The following is a 16268-nucleotide window of genomic DNA, read 5'->3' on the forward strand; positions in this document are numbered from 1 at the left end:
AGATCAGCCTGCCATGCCACTCAGGTCCCAGTGGCTATATTGGATTGAAGCGCCGCATTATATATACATGACTGAAATCATATAGCCATGAAGGTTATTATACCAGAGGACCCCATAATCCCCATTGTTTGCTTGGCGCGATTATCACAGTACTGTTAAGTACTTTCACATATTGTACAGGTGGACAATTAAAATTCTTAGAATTTGGTATCCATAAAACAAAGAAATCTTAGGACACCTTTATACAAGTAAGATTTATTGTTCTTTAGAGGGAGGATTAATGTCTTCAGGATTAAAAGTGAAGGGTTTATCATACCCCATGAGGTGCTGGTAATCACTGGAATTGGAGAATAACATTGGATTGATCAGCATAGACTTCTTTTTTGCATAAAAGGTCGTGAACATCTTGCTCATTCCAGGTACTTCTACGTCCTCTGGAGAAAACTCCGTCTTCTTCTCTACAAGTAGGGCGTTGTAAGTGATGGCAGTATAAAGGTCCCGCTCCTTGTTGTAGTACAAGCGCACTACATATCCCTTTGTCACAAAGTGCAAAGTCACAGGAGTCACAAAGGTGAAGAATCCGATCATACTAAAGAAAGCCATTTTTATTGCAATACTGTCAAATCCGATGCCGGACTTTGCAAAAATCACTGGTAGAATAAATAGGCTGAGCATGCTGGTGGAGTAGGAGAAGAACTTCACGCCTGTATGAAGAATGAAAACCACATTAGTAATATTTAATATAGGATTAGAAGACATGGACACCGCTTAAGAAATTTTTTTAATTTTGGGCTAAAAAAATTTTTGCAACCAAGTTCTGTACTGCATTGTACATCTCCGCCCGCTCAATAACTCAAAGGGTTATTCCCATCTTCATAGATATTTTCAGCTGGAGATTGTAAAGCCAAGCACTTCTGCAGTTGTATGCTTATTAAAATTCACTGCCAGTCTCGCGGTATTAACACTACTTTTTTTTCTTCAAAGAGCATTACACAGGAGACCGACCACCACTGTGGCCTATCTTGTAAGTGCTGCACTGAAGGAGGCAACGGCTCAAACATAAGTTCAATACAGTGCTTACAAGTGCAACCAGAGAGCTTGCAAGCACTGCATATGGCCTGCTGTCAAGCAATGGTGGTCGGTCTCCAAGGCAACTAGCTGTATATAAAAAAAAATAAAAAAAAGTGTTAATATCTCAGACGGACTAAAAGTTTGAATACGCAGTAAATTGCAAAAGAGCTAGTATTTACAAGCACTCTCTGACAATAAGTTGGGATTAACCTGATTAGTAAGAATCTGACAGTGAGCTCCTAACAGGACATATCTTACTCTGATTTTTTTTAGGGTATGTGCACACGTTGCGGATTACCCTGTGGATTTTTCTGCGCGGATTTAGCCAAATCTGCAGATCAAATGACCTGCTTTTTACCTGCGGATTTAGTGCAGATTTTGTGCGGATTTCCCCTGCGTTTTGACACCTGCGGATTCCTATAATGGAGGAGGTGTCAAAACGCTGCGGATCCGCACCAAGAATTGACATGCTGCGGATTTAAATCCGCGTGGAAAAATCCACAGAATGTGGACAGCGTTTTCCAATTCTCATACACTTTAATGGTACTGTACAACGCAGCAGAATCCGCAACGTGTGCACACAGCCTTAAGTTACTGTGTGCTGATTTATGACAACCTGAATGACACTGACTTACAAACTACCTATGTGAATAAGCTTTGTCAGACTCTCAATCAAGTCATTCAGTAATCAGGAATGAGGGGGAAAGAGGGCTTGTAAAACAAACAAACAAAAAATAAAACACAAGGCACACTGTCTCAATTCTCCAATGTCACTGCAGAGAATGGGTGGTCATGTGACTGCAAGCATGCAACTTGTATAGATATGGTCACATGCTGACTAGACTTGCTTGACCTTGTTCAATACGAATTGAGGTACTGTCACACTTAGCGATGTACCAGCGATCCCAACCAGCGATATGACGCGGTCAGGATCGCTGATACATCGCTAAGTGGTCGCTAGTGAGCTGCCACACAGGCAGATCTCACCAGCGACATCGCTGGGGACAGGGGTCGCTACTTACCTGTCACACTAGGCGATCCTGCGTCCTCCCGCCCGGCTCCACGCTCGTCTCTCCACAGGAAGTGCCGCAGGAAGCTGACGACGAGAAGCGGTCCTGGACGTTCTCACGCGATCAGTGATAACCAGCGGGGGAGCGGGTCGTAGGTAAGTATCAGACACAGCGATGTCGCTAGCAATATCGCTATAACGTCACAAGTTATAGCTATATTGCTAGCGATATCGCTTAGTGTGACCAGTACCTTTAAGTGAGTGAGACCAGGAATGTCTAGTTGGCACGTGATCACATTTACATATCACATACTTGCGGACACGTGGACTGCCCGGTCTCAGCAGTGACACGGGGAATCTTGACAGCATGAGGTGTGCATACTGTTAGGCTATGTTCACACATTGCGTTTTTTAGTCAAATTTTCAGCTGCGTTGTGAATTTTAAACAAAACAATTCAGATGCAGTTGAAGTTCAGACTTTAAGCTTTCATTTGAGGGTATCCACATTAAAATTGGATGAAGGGTTTAGGCGTTTCAGCTCCTTAACATGTGCCACCCTGTTTTTAAAGGGACCAAAAGTAATTGGACAGATTAAATAATTGTAAATAAAATGTTCATTTCTAGTACTTGGTTGAAAACCCTTTGTTGGCAATGACTGCCTGAAGTCTTGAACTCATGGACATCACCAGACGCTGTGTTTCCTCCTTTTTGGTGCTCTGCCAAGCCTTCACTGCGGTGGTTTTCAGTTGCTGTTTGTTTGTCGGCCTTTCTGTCTGAAGTTTAGTCTTTAACAAGTGAAATGCATGCTCAGTTGGGTTGAGATCAGGTGACTGACTTGGCCATTCAAGAATATTCCACTTCTTTGCTTTAATAAACTCCTGGGTTGCTTTGGCTTTATGTTTTGGGTCATTGTCCATCTGTAGTATGAAATGACGACCAATCAGTTTGGCTGCATTTGGCTGGATCTGAGCACACAGTATGGCTCTGAATACCTCATAATTCATTCGGCTGCTTCCGTCCTGTGTCACATCATCAATAAACACTAGTGACCCAGTGCCACTGGCAGCCATGCATGCCCAAGCCATCACACTGCCTCCGCTGTGTTTTACAGATGATGTGGTATGCTTTGTATCATGAGCTGTACCACGCCTTCGCCATTCTTTTCTCTTTCCATCATTCTGGTAGAGGTTGTTCTTGGTTTCATCTGTCCAAAGAATGTTCTTCCATTTTAGATGTTTTTTTTAGCAAAGTCCTGTCTAGCCTTTTTATTCTTGATGCTTATGAGTGGCTTGCACCCTGCAGTGAACCCTCTGTATTTACTTTCATGCAGTCTTCTCTTTATGGTAGATTTGGATATTGATACGCCTACCTCCTGGAGAGTGTTATTCACTTGGTTGGCTGTTGTGAAGGGTTTTCTCTTCACCACTGTTGTGTTCCGTGGGCGTCCAGGTCTTTTTGCATTGATGAGTTCACCAGTGCTTTCTTTCTTTCTCAGGATGTACCAAACTGTAGATTTTGCTACTCCTAATGTTGTAGCAATTTCTCGGATGGGTTTTTTCAGCTTAGGGATGGCTTGTTTCACCTGCATGGAGAGCTCCTTTGACCGCATGTTTCCTTCACAGCAAAACCTTCCAAATGCAAGCACCAAACCTCAAATCAACTCCAGGCCTTTTATCTGCTTAATTGAGAATGACATAACAAAGGGATTGCCCACACCTGTCCATGAAATAGCCTTGGAGTCAATTGTCCAATTATTTTTGGTCCCTTTAAAACAGGGTGGCACATGTTAAGGAGCTGAAACTCCTAAACCCTTCATCCAATTTTAATGTGGATACCCTCAAATGAAAGCTTAAAGTCTGAACTTCAACTGCATCTGAATTGTCTTGTTTAAAATTCATTGTGGTAATGTCTAGAACCAAAATTAGAAAAATGTTGTCTCTGTCCAAATATATAGGGACCTAACTGTATATTCCCACACATGGAGGTTTAGGGTATGTGCACACATAGTTTTTTGTCTCTGCGGATTTTGTAGAGAAAACCGCAGGAAATCCGCAGGACAAAGTGCTGCGGTTTATCTGCGTTTTTTCTGCGGTTTTACACCTCATAATGGATGAGGTGTAAAACTGCAGCGTTTCTGCACCAAACAATTGACATGCTGCGTTTTGAAAACCGCAGCAAAACCGCGCGGAAAAAAACGCAGCATGTCCACAGCTTTTTTTTATTTCCATAGGAAATAAAGGTACTGTACAACGCAGCAGAATCTGCTGCGATTCTGCAGAGCCAAAAACGCTGCGGAAACGCAGCAGAAACCGCAAAGTGTGCACATACCCTTACACGGATGGTGAAGTACGGGCCATTCTTCAGGATCTCTCCCTGTGAACATGCACAGGACATTGTCATCCTGGATTTTGACAATAAGCCCGTCATGTGCAAGAAGAAAAGAATACGCTACAGCTGGTCTTTGATCTCCTCGAGCAACAAAGGATCCATTTTTAAATCCATCATGTAAAGTCCAGAACTGTGTGTGGCAATGACCATGCAGACGAAAATCAGGTAAGAACACCTGCAAAATGTAGCGGTTTACTGCTATTTTTACTCACTAAATGCCCATTATATCAAAAAAAGACTAAGGGCGAGTGTAAACAAACAAGAACGTGCTACGATATATTGCAGAAATGTCTGCCCCCATCAGGCAGGGAATCATGGCGCCAGTAACGTCGCAAAAGATCGCTGTATGCAGCCATCACAAAACAGTGCAAATGAATGGTGTCGCACTGCGGCCCACCAGAAACTTGCAAAAAGTTGGAATCATATAGATTTTTTGGCAACTTGATTGTTGCACCATTTTGAAGATCGTAATGTGACCCCGAGAATACTTCCATCATGCTGCAATACAGCAGCAGCATACATCGATCTGGGTCGTCCCCAAAGTCACGGTATAGTCCTAGAATTACAGTAATAAGATCGGGGCTGTTTTGCAAGTGGATTTCTGCTGACTCCATCCAATTGGGACCATTAGAGAAATCTATTTAACGAAATCTCCCCCATAGGACTATTCCCGGAAAATACCACTGCCATACCACATAACAGAAGCCAACCCAAGAGGGGCGCGTGCAGGTGGAGGGCAGCAGGGTGTTATTAACGCTATCAGCACATACCGAGCACTGCTTTGCCCAGGCTTCCAACATAAACCAATCTGTCTTGCTCATGATTGACTGGAGCGGAGGATGTGTTAAAACGAATAATCTTCACATCAGGAACTGATACCTACAGGAGAGAAGTGATCAAAAATGAAAACAAGCACAAAAATAACAAATATAAGATCTACAGTCCTAGTCCTAGAAAGTGGGAGTGTGATTGGGAGGCCGATGAGTCTCCGTTTCTACTCGCTGTTATTGGATGTATGACTTATCCTGCCGATCGGTAAACACAAGGAGCCAACGTCCTCACAGGGTCGTATGGATAATTCATGTAACGTGTGTAGTTATTTCCTATTGCACCTTATTAGTGATAGTGACCAGGCCTACAAGGGCCCCAAGTACTGTCCTGTATCCCGGGCCAATACTCTGATCCTCCCTTCTATGTACTTTTATGCATGCAATGGTCCACGTTTAATCTTCACTTACGTACTTTTTGCTTAATATATTAATAGTTGTGCAGATTATTTTACAAGTGTGGTTCTCATACCTCTAGGTCTAGTGTAGCTGGTCTATAAGTGGCACCATGGAAACGGTATCATGGATTTGGTTCTCATTAGTGATGAGCAAACGTGCTCTAATAAGGTGTTATCTGAGCATGCTCACGTGCTAATCGAGTGTCTTTAGCATACTCAAATAATATGTTCGAGTTCTTGCGCCTATTCGACAGCCGCAACACAAGCAGGGATTACTTAACAGGCAGCCCCTGCATGTGTTGCGACTGTCGAATAGCCGTAAGACATGGAGCCACAGGGACTCGAACACACCAAGAACACTTGATTAGTACACGAGCATGCTCATAGAGACACCTTATCCCAGCACATTTACTCATCACTAGTTCCCATAACTGACCACAAACTCCTCATCACGACAGACAAGCAGAATGGAGGAAGGCGAGTTTCAGAGACCCCATTCTAGTAATTAGTGAGGGTCCCAGATATTATACATTGCTTGAATCACATCAGATCTTAATGAATGATTCACGCTGAAAATCTTTACTGCTAGACACTAAATAGTGGAATTCATTGTAACTCCACTAATAATATAGTTACAATCGAGCCCCTTTTGGTGGCTTCTTGCTTTATAAATAAGCCCAAAATGGTTTCTATAATTTGGCAAGTGATGTTAATCAGTGAGCAACTACTCAAAGGGGTGCTGAGTTTCACCAGAATAATTGTCCCACGAATGATGTGGGAGTAACATGATTGGCATGAGCAGCGTTCCCGGCAGGGCTGTGGAGGCCGGGTCCATTTTGGTGCAGTGCTAATAAAATAGAATGACTCTGAAAATCTATAACCACCAAAAGTGGCTCGCCTGTAAATGTATTAAGAGTGGAATTAAGATACCGGGGTGGTTTGGGAGACATGGGAAAACTGTCAGGTTCCCTTTTTAAGGATAGGTTTAAAGATTTCTGCTCATGTCACAGCCTCAATTTTTAAAGTAAAGGGGCTATACGTTTTTAATATTAACCCCTTTCTAGTACGTCCAATGGCAGTACCCCCGCTTTGATGTGAGCTCCAGCGGTGAGTCCGCATCAAAGCCGGGAGATGTCAGCTGTTTTGAACAGCTGACATGTGCCCGCAATAGCTGCGGGTGGAATCGCGATCCGCCTGCGGCTATTAACTAGTTAAATGCCGCTGTCAACGCTGACACTGGCATTTAATCCCTTCATGACCCAGACTATTTTGACCTTAATCACCAGGCCATATTTAGCAATTCTGACCAGTGTCCCTTTATGGGGTAACAACTCTGGAACGCTTCAACGGATCCTAGCAATTCTGAGACTGTTTTTTCATGACATATTGGGCTTCATGTTAGTGGTAAATTTAGAGTGATAATTTTTGCGTTTATTTGTGGAAAAAAAATCGGAAATTTAGCGAACATTTTGAAAATTTTGCAATTTTCAAATTTTGAATTTTTATAAAATAGTTAATAAATAACATTTCCCACATGTCTATTTTACATCAGCACAATTTTGGAAACAAATTTTTTTTTTGTTAGGAAGTTATAAGGGTTAAAAGGGAAGGAGCGCCATTTGACTTTTTGAATGGAAAATGTGCTGGAATATTTAGCGGTTGCCATGTCGTGTTTGGAGAGCCCCTGTGTGCCTAAACATAGGAGCTCCCACACAAGTGACCCCATTTTGGAAACTAGACCCCCCAAGGAACTTATCTAGATGCATAGTGATCACTTTGAACCCCCAGGTGCTTCACAAATTGATCCGTAAAAAAATAAGTACTTTTTTTTTTTCACAAACATTTGAGGAGAGTCTTGAGGAGAAGAGTCTTGAGAGTCAAACAGGGGAAGAGTCTTGAGGAGATCATTTGCATATTCCCAGTGCCTTCTGGGATAAGTGAAGAGTCTCCGCGAGCTCAACGATCACTGGGTTTTGGCCGTTGCAGCTGAAAAGAGGAAATCGGAGAAACCAGGGGAAGAGTCTTGAGGAGATCATTTGCATATTCCCAGTGCCTTCTGGGATAAGTGAAGAGTCTCCGCGAGCTCAACGATCACTGGGTTTTGGCCGTTGCAGCTGAAAAGAGGAAATCGGAGAAACCAGGGGAAGAGTCTTGAGGAGATCATTTGCATATTCCCAGTGCCTTCTGGGATAAGTGAAGAGTCTCCGCGAGCTCAACGATCACTGGGTTTTGGCCGTTGCAGCTGAAAAGAGGAAATCGGAGAAACCAGGGGCGCGAATTTTGGCTCATCTTTCATCTTTTTAAGAAATCTCAAGATGGAAGAGGCCAGGAGCCATTTGGTGAGCTGCATTTCTTGCTACATGTTCACAGATTTACCAGTGGAAAAGCCAAACTTCACATGCCACAAATGCAAGCTTGTGACCCTGTTGGAGGAAAAGTTGCAAAATCTCGGAGAGGTTAGCTACGTTGAAGATCATTAAGGAAGGTGAAGAGTTCTTGGACAGAGCAGAATTATCTCTTCATGTTACAGAAAGAGAAGAAATTCGAAGTGCACCTGAAGAAACAGAGGAATGGAGACATGTGACCCAGAGAAGCAGGAGGATCAGGAGGCAGTCAGCACCCATACTGCTCAGAAACCAGTACCAGGCTCTCACGCAGGAAAACGATGAAGAAATACATCATGATAAGACTTTGCCAACAAACAGCAACCTTGTACGCCTTCAGAGTCCTCCTGGATGGAGAAAGAAAAATGTTGTGAAGAAGAAACGGAGAGTGGTGGTCATGGGGGATTCCCTGTTGAGAGGAACAGAGGCCGCTATCTGCAGACCGGATATAACTTCAAGAGAAATGTGCTGTCTTCCAGGTGCAAAAATTAAAGATGTGTCTGACAGGATATCAGGACTCTTCAGACCTACAGATGACTACCCATTCCTGCTACTACATGTGGGGACAAATGACACCGCAAGAAACGACCTGGAAACCATCTGCAGAGACTTTGAAGACTTAGGCAAGAAAGTGAAAGAACTGGGAGCGCAGGTGGTCTTCTCTTCCATCCTCCCAGTGGATGGCCATGGAACAAGGAGGTGGAATAAGATTCTGCAGGTGAACAACTGGCTACGTCGATGGTGCCGTCAGCAACGATTTGGATTTCTGGATCACGGAGTGAACTACTTATACGATGGACTACTTGCTAGAGATGGGGTGCACCTTACGAAGACTGGAAAGCAGGTATTTGGAAGTCGCCTTGCTACACTTGTAAGGAGAGCTTTAAACTAGAACAACATGGGAAGGGAAGCAAAAGACCAGAAAAAGCCATACACCTGACAAATGCTACTGAGAACTCTGCTATTAGAAGTGGAAAGGAAGAACAAAGACGAAAGAATCTAATTAAAAAAAATATTGGAGAAAGAGAAACCAATCACAAACTAAAATGTTTCTATACTAATGCACAAAGCATGGGCAACAAACAAGGAGAATTGGAACTACTAACACAGGAAAAGAAATATGATGTCATTGGAATCACTGAAACTTGGTGGGACAATACACATGATTGGAATACAAGACTAGAAGGATACAACTTATTTGCAAGAAACAGACTTGATAAACGAGGAGGGGGTGTCGCATTGTATGTTAGAAAAGCGTATATCTGCACAGAGATTGAAGCTTCAGAGACTGGGAGTTCTGTGGAAACTGTTTGGGTAAGAATACAAGGACAGAACAATGGAAAGGACACCATTGTAGGCATTTACTACAGGCCGCCTGTGCAAGCTGAAGATATGGATGAACTCTTTATGCATCAAATGGCCAAGTTCTCCAAAAAATATGACATAGTTGTCATGGGAGATTTCAACTATCCAGACATTTGTTGGGAATCTCTCTCAGGCAAAACTAACAGGTCAAGGAAATTCTTATCCTCTCTTGCTGACAACTTTATCTTCCAAAAGGTAAAGGAGAAAACAAGGGGAACTGCTACCTTGGATCTAATCCTTATAAACAGGGAGGAAATGGTTGAGGAGGTAAAAGTGGCTGGGACCCTAGGAGGTAGCGACCATGCTATTTTAGAATTTTGGATAACTAGAGGCGGAAGACCTGTGAAGACTCAGACGTCAAGGTTAGATTTCAGAAAGGCAGATTTTATGGGATTCAGAAAGAGAATTGGAGGGATCCAATGGCTGGATATCCTTAAAGACAAAAATGTCCAGGAAGGATGGGAAATCTTGAAAAATGAAATTCTCAAAGCACAGTTGTTAACAATTCCGAAAAGAGGGAAGAATAGGAAGCATTTAAGGAAACCAGGATGGATGAACACAGAACTTAAGCACATGCTAAAAAGGAAGCAAAAAATGTTTATAAAATGGAAAGAAGGAGGCATATCTAAAGAAGAATATAATGCTGTCTGCAGAACCTGCAAGGCACAAATCAGATTAGCTAAAGCTGAAAATGAATTGAGGCTTGCAAGAGATGTCAAAAGCAATAATAAAGGATTTTGGGGATATGTCAAAAGTAAAAGAAAAGTCAAAGATGCTATAGGATTTTTACAGGATGAAAATGATGAAATGGTAAGACAGGATGTTGAGAAGGCTGAACTTTTAAATTCCTATTTTGCATCTGTTTTCTCTCAGAAAGGAAATGTAACATCAACTGTTATTCACTGTCCTATTAAGGGAATAGAAGAATCCAGGATATCTATAAACAGAAAGATAGTGAGGAAACACTTAGCTAACCTAAATGTATTCAAGTCTCCAGGTCCAGATGAATTACACCCCAGAGTACTGAAGGAGATAGCAGAAGAAATTTTTGAACCCCTCTCCATAATCTTTGAAAATTCTTGGAGAACAGGAGAAGTGCCAGAAGACTGGAGAAGAGCAAATGTTGTTCCTATCTTCAAAAAGGGGAAGAAGGTGGACCCAGGCAACTATAGGCCGGTGAGTCTGACTTCTATACCAGGAAAGATCTTTGAACAAATTATTAAACAACATGTATGTCAATACCTGGATAAGAATGAAGTGATTAAACAGAGTCAGCATGGGTTTGTAACTAATAAGTCATGTCAGACTAATTTAATTTCCTTCTATGATGGTATTACTGATTGGGTGGATCAAGGAAATGCTGTAGATATAGTATATCTTGACTTCAGCAAAGCATTTGACAAAGTCTCTCATACAATCCTTATTGAAAAAATGACTAAGTATGGAATGGACAAGGCAACTGTTAGGTGGATTCATAACTGGCTTAGTGATCGGACCCAAAGAGTGGTCGTAAATGGCTGCACATCCAGTTGGAAGAATGTCTCAAGTGGGGTACCACAGGGCTCTGTCCTGGGCCCTGTATTGTTCAACATCTTTATCAATGATTTAGATGAAGGAATTGAGGGTAAACTGATTAAATTTGCTGATGACACAAAGCTAGGAGGGATAGCTAATACTAGAGAAGAGAGAGAGAGGATTCAAAAAGATTTAAATAAACTGGAGAAGTGGGCAGCAACTAACATAATGGTTTTTAACAGGGAGAAATGCAAAGTACTACATCTGGGCAATAAAAATGAAAAAAGCATATATAGAATGGGAGGAATAGGGCTAAGTGACAGCACATGTGAAAAAGACTTGGGTATACTAATAGATCACAGACTGAATATGAGTCAACAGTGTGATGCAGCAGCAAAAAAGGCAAATGCAATTCTAGGATGTATTAACAGAAGCATGCAGTCTAGATCACGTGAAGTAATTATTTCCCTCTACTCCTCTTTGGTCAGACCTCATCTGGAATATTGTGTCCAATTTTGGGCACCACATTTTAAAAAAGACATCAACAAACTGGAGCAAGTTCAGAAAAGAGCGACCAGAATGGTGACCGGTCTGCAAACCCTGTCTTATGAGGAAAGGTTGCAGGATTTGGGAATGTTTAGTTTGCAAAAGAGAAGACTGAGAGGAGACTTAATAGCTGTCTACAAATATCTAAAGGGCTGTCACATTGTAGAAGGATCAACTTTATTCTCATTTGCACAAGGAAAGACTAGAAGCAATGGGATGAAGCTGAATGGGAGGAGACACAGATTAGATATTAGAAAAAACTTTTTGACAGAGTGATCAATGAGTGGAACAGGCTGCCACGAGAAGTGGTGAGTTCTTCTTCAATGGAAGTCTTCAAACAGAGGCTGGACAGACATCTAACTGGGATGATTTAGCGAATCCTGCTTTGAGCAGGGGGTTGGACCAGATGGCCCAGGAGGTCCCTTCCAACTCTACGATTCTATGATTCTATGATTCTTTTAGCCTCAGTTTTTTCATTTTCACATGGGCAACAGGATAAAATGGATCCTAAAATTTGTTGGACAATTTCTCCTGAGTACAACGATACCTCATATGTGGTCATAAACCACTGTTTGGGCGCACGGCAGGGATCGGAAGGGAAGGAGCGCCATTTGACTTTTTGAATGGAAAATTAGCTCCAATCGTTAGCGAACACCATGTCGCGTATGGAGAGCCCGTGTGCCTAAACATTGGAGCTCCCCCACAAGTGACCCCATTTTGGAAACTAGACCCCCTAAGGAGCTTATCTAGATGTGTGGTGAGCACTCTGAACCCCCAAGTGCTTCACAGAAGTTTATAACGCAGAGCCGTGAAAACAAAAATCATTTTTCCTCAAAAAATTATTTTTTAGCCCGCAATTTTTTTTTCACAAGGGTAACAGGAGAAATTGGACCCCAAAAGTTGTTGTGCCTAAACAGTGGAAAATCCCTGAATTCTAACTCCAACCCTAACCCCAACCCTAATAGCAACCTTAACCCCAACACACCCCTAACCCTAATCTTAACCCTAATTCCAACCTTAACTCCAACCCTAATTCCAACCCCAACCCTAATTCCAACCCCAACCCTAATTCCAACCCTAACCCTAATTCCAATCCCAACCCTAATTCCAACCCCAACCCTAATGCCAACCCTAACGGAAAAATAAAAATGTTTTTAATTTTATTACTTGTCCCTATGGGGGTGATAAAGGGGGGAGTATTTACTTTTTTATTTTGATCACTGTGATAGGATCCAAATGTACCTGCGATGAATTAATTAATCTGCCAACAGAGTCGCGGGCGCACTGCGCATGCGCCCACCATTTTGGAAGATGGTGGCCCCCATGAACGATGGCGGAGGGACAGCAGGCCTTGGAAAGTACCGGGGGGGGGGGGGGAGGGGGGTGATCGGAAGGCGTAGGGGGAGCGGAGGGAAGGGGGGGGAGCAGATGCTGACGACGGTGGCAGATCGCCCCCGTCAATCGTGGGGGGGGGGTCAGATAACTGTCTCCAGCCATGGCCAATGCTGAAATACCATTATAATCTATGGACCGGGCTCTGATCATAGACCAGACTCACGGCTCCGCTACACCCTACGGACCGGGCTCACGGCTCCGCTACACCCTACGGACCGGGCTCACGGCTCCGCTACACCCTACGGACCGGGCTCACGGCTCCGCTACACCCTACGGACCGGGCTCACGGCTCCGCTACACCCTACGGACCGGGCTCACGGCTCCGCTACACCCTACGGACCGGGCTCACGGCTCCGCTACACCCTACGGACCGGGCTCACGGCTCCGCTACACCCTACGGACCGGGCTCACGGCTCCGTTACACCCTACGGACCGGGCTCACGGCTCCGTTACACCCTACGGACCGGGCTCACGGCTCCGTTACACCCTACGGACCGGGCTCACGGCTCCGTTACACCCTACGGACCGGGCTCACGGCTCCGTTACACCCTACGGACCGGGCTCACGGCTCCGTTACACCCTACGGACCGGGCTCACGGCTCCGTTACACCCTACGGACCGGGCTCACGGCTCCGTTACACCCTACGGACCCGGGCTCACGGCTCCGTTACACCCTACGGACCCGGGCTCACGGCTCCGTTACACCCTACGGACCCGGGCTCACGGCTCCGTTACACCCTACGGACCCGGGCTCACGGCTCCGTTACACCCTACGGACCCGGGCTCACGGCTCCGTTACACCCTACGGACCCGGGCTCACGGCTCCGTTACACCCTACGGACCGGGCTCACGGCTCCGTTACACCCTACGGACCGGGCTCACGGCTCCGTTACACCCTACGGACCGGGCTCACGGCTCCGTTACACCCTACGGACCCGGGCTCACGGCTCCGTTATACTCTACGGACCGGGCTCACGGCTCCGTTATACTCTACGGACCGGGCTCACGGCTCCCGGAGTCTGGTATCTGATGCCATTACACAGTCTGGACATCGTCCTTTCTCTCTGGGGGCCCCGCAGTGCTGGGCTTACAGGTGACGCCCCCTACAGTCCGGGTAAGGTCTCTGCAGCTTCTATATAGCGCACAATGTCATGGTCACCTGTCTCCCCGCTCCGCTGTACAGGGCCGGCAGACATGTCCGTGCACTGCCGCTGCCCAGGCACACCGTCCTCCGCAGCAGCCCCAACACCGGGGAGCGGACTCTACACACGGCAACATACAGCATCCCGTCCTCTGTGCGGTGACCGCAGCTCTTCCTGAGAGATACCACCAGGAGGCAGTACACGTGCGGCGTGACCCGGAAGTGCTGCTGTCATCACGCCCACATGTGCAGGAAAACCAAGGTCACATGACCGTGTTTACTGGGGGGGCCACAATAAATCACTGTTCTGACAGTGCGCAGCCAGCAGTGGCCACTAGAGGGAGCTCTCTAGTACAGAACGTCAGGTAATAAGGGCTGTATAAGGTCACCTGCAGCCAGCGCCCTCTGGTGGAGGCAGATTCTCGCTCTCCTGCAATCCGCTGTATTTTCGTTAAGGCCTCTTTCACACTTCCGTTTTTGACAATCAGTCAAGATCCGCCAATTTTGAAAAAAAAAAAAACGGATCCGCAATTTTTCTTTGCGGATCCGTTTTTTCCCCCATTGACTTTCATTATTGGCGGATCTTGACTGATTGCCGTCCGTTGCATCCGTTTTTTTGAGGATCCGCCACGATGTTAGTGTCCGTCAACATCCTCAAAGATTTCCAAACGGAGCTTGCAACGTTTTTTTCTCCGGCGGATCCTCCAGACACTGAATTAACCCCAAATTCTGTCTGGGTGCCGGAGACAAAAACTCACTCACTCTCTCTCTCTCTCCTGTGCCATCCGTTCACATCAGTTGACAGCGGATCCGCTTGTCTGCCTTTTTGGCGGATTTTAACTGATGCAAAAAACTGAAGTGTGAAAGAGGCCTAACCTGTTGGGTATAGGCTGAACGCGGTGACTTGTGTGTTCTTCAACCTGAAAACTGTGATGAAAAAGAAGTCTATAGAATTGTGGAGTAACAACTGCCATAGGAGCCTGTCAGTATAGGCTCTGCACACATGGCCCCCATTATAGGAATATCTCATCACTCGCATCAATTATACGCTGATTGTTTTGGGTCCGGTTTTTAGATGGAAAAAATAAAACGTCCCTGAACTTTTCTTCTATTCTAAAAAAAAAACCTGAACCCATGACCCCGCAGTAATCAGTGTGGCCGGCTGGTGTTTGTATCACTGATGACCCCATTTCCTACAACAGATAGACGGACACACGAGCAGAGAAGTCCCCGCAGACCGTCACCCCTGGGTCCATCGCAGCCCATCACCCCTGGGTCCGCCGCAGCCCGTCACCCCTGGGTCCGCCGCAGCCCGTCACCCCAGGGTCCGCCGCAGCCCGTCACCCCTGGGTCCGCCGCAGCCCGTCACCCCAGGGTCCGCCGCAGCCCGTCACCCCTGGGTCCGCCGCAGCCCGTCACCCCTGGGTCCGCCGCAGCCCGTCACCCCAGGGTCCGCCGCAGCCCGTCACCCCTGGGTCCGCCGCAGCCCGTCACCCCTGGGTCCTCCGCAGCCCGTCACCCCTGGGTCCACCGCAGGGTCCGCCGCAGCCCGTCACCCCTGGGTCCTCCGCAGCCCGTCACCCCTGGGTCCGCCGCAGCCCGTCACCCCTGGGTCCGCCGCAGCCCGTCACCCCTGGGTCCGCCGCAGCCCGTCACCCCTGGGTCCGCCGCAGCCCGTCACCCCTGGGTCCGCCGCAGCCCGTCACCCCAGGGTCCGCCGCAGCCCGTCACCCCTGGGTCCGCCGCAGCCCGTCACCCCTGGGTCCGCCGCAGCCCGTCACCCCAGGGTCCGCCGCAGCCCGTCACCCCTGGGTCCGCCGCAGCCCGTCACCCCAGGGTCCACCACAGCCCGTCACCCCTGGGTCCACCTCAGCCCGTCACCGCTCGGTCCACGGCAGCCCGTCACCCCTGGGTCCACCGCAGTCCGTCACCCCTGGGTCCACCGCAGCCCGTCACCCAGGGTCCGCCGCTGCCCGTCACCCCTGGGTCCGCCGCAGCCCGTCACCCCTGGGTCCGCCGCAGCCCGTCACCCCTGGGTCCACCGCAGGGTCCGCCGCAGCCCGTCACCCCTGGGTCCACCGCAGCCCGTCACCCCTGGGTCCGCCGCAGCCCGTCACCCCTGGGTCCACCGCAGCCCGTCACCCCTGGGTCCACCGCAGCCCGTCACCCCTGGGTCCACCTCAGCCCGTCACCGCTGGGACTACCGCAGCCCGTCACCCCTGGGTCCAC

The 16268-nt window shown here is 46.9% G+C and overlaps 1 protein-coding gene across 1 annotated transcript; it reads right to left on the bottom strand.

The window, feature by feature from the left end:
- Positions 1–239: 239 nt before the first annotated feature.
- On the bottom strand, positions 240–14307 carry TMEM70 (transmembrane protein 70). Its single transcript, XM_073550779.1, has 3 exons — positions 14058–14307; positions 5239–5347; positions 240–704 (listed from the first exon to the last, which is right to left on the bottom strand). Exons 1-3 carry the CDS (start codon positions 14181–14183, stop codon positions 256–258), a joined length of 684 nt encoding a protein of 227 aa, XP_073406880.1. The 5' UTR covers positions 14184–14307; the 3' UTR covers positions 240–255.
- Between the last annotated feature and the right edge of the window lie 1961 nt (positions 14308–16268).

This window comes from Dendrobates tinctorius, unplaced genomic scaffold, assembly GCF_039654945.1.
Source record: "Dendrobates tinctorius isolate UK_male_01 unplaced genomic scaffold, ASM3965494v1 ptg000169l, whole genome shotgun sequence".
In the NCBI taxonomy this organism is placed as follows: Eukaryota; Metazoa; Chordata; class Amphibia; order Anura; family Dendrobatidae; genus Dendrobates; species Dendrobates tinctorius.

Excerpts from the sequence above, each read along its gene's own strand:
- TMEM70 (XM_073550779.1), bottom strand. The coding sequence starts at position 14,183 with ATGCTGTATGTTGCCGTGTGTAGAGTCCGCTCCCCGGTGTTGGGGCTG. Across the intron at positions 5,348-14,057 it reads ACAGCGGAGCGGGGAGACAG|GTATCAGTTCCTGATGTGAA; the intron begins GTGACCATGACA and ends TCTCTCCTGTAG. Across the intron at positions 705-5,238 it reads CCTGGGCAAAGCAGTGCTCG|GCGTGAAGTTCTTCTCCTAC; the intron begins GTATGTGCTGAT and ends TTCTTCATACAG.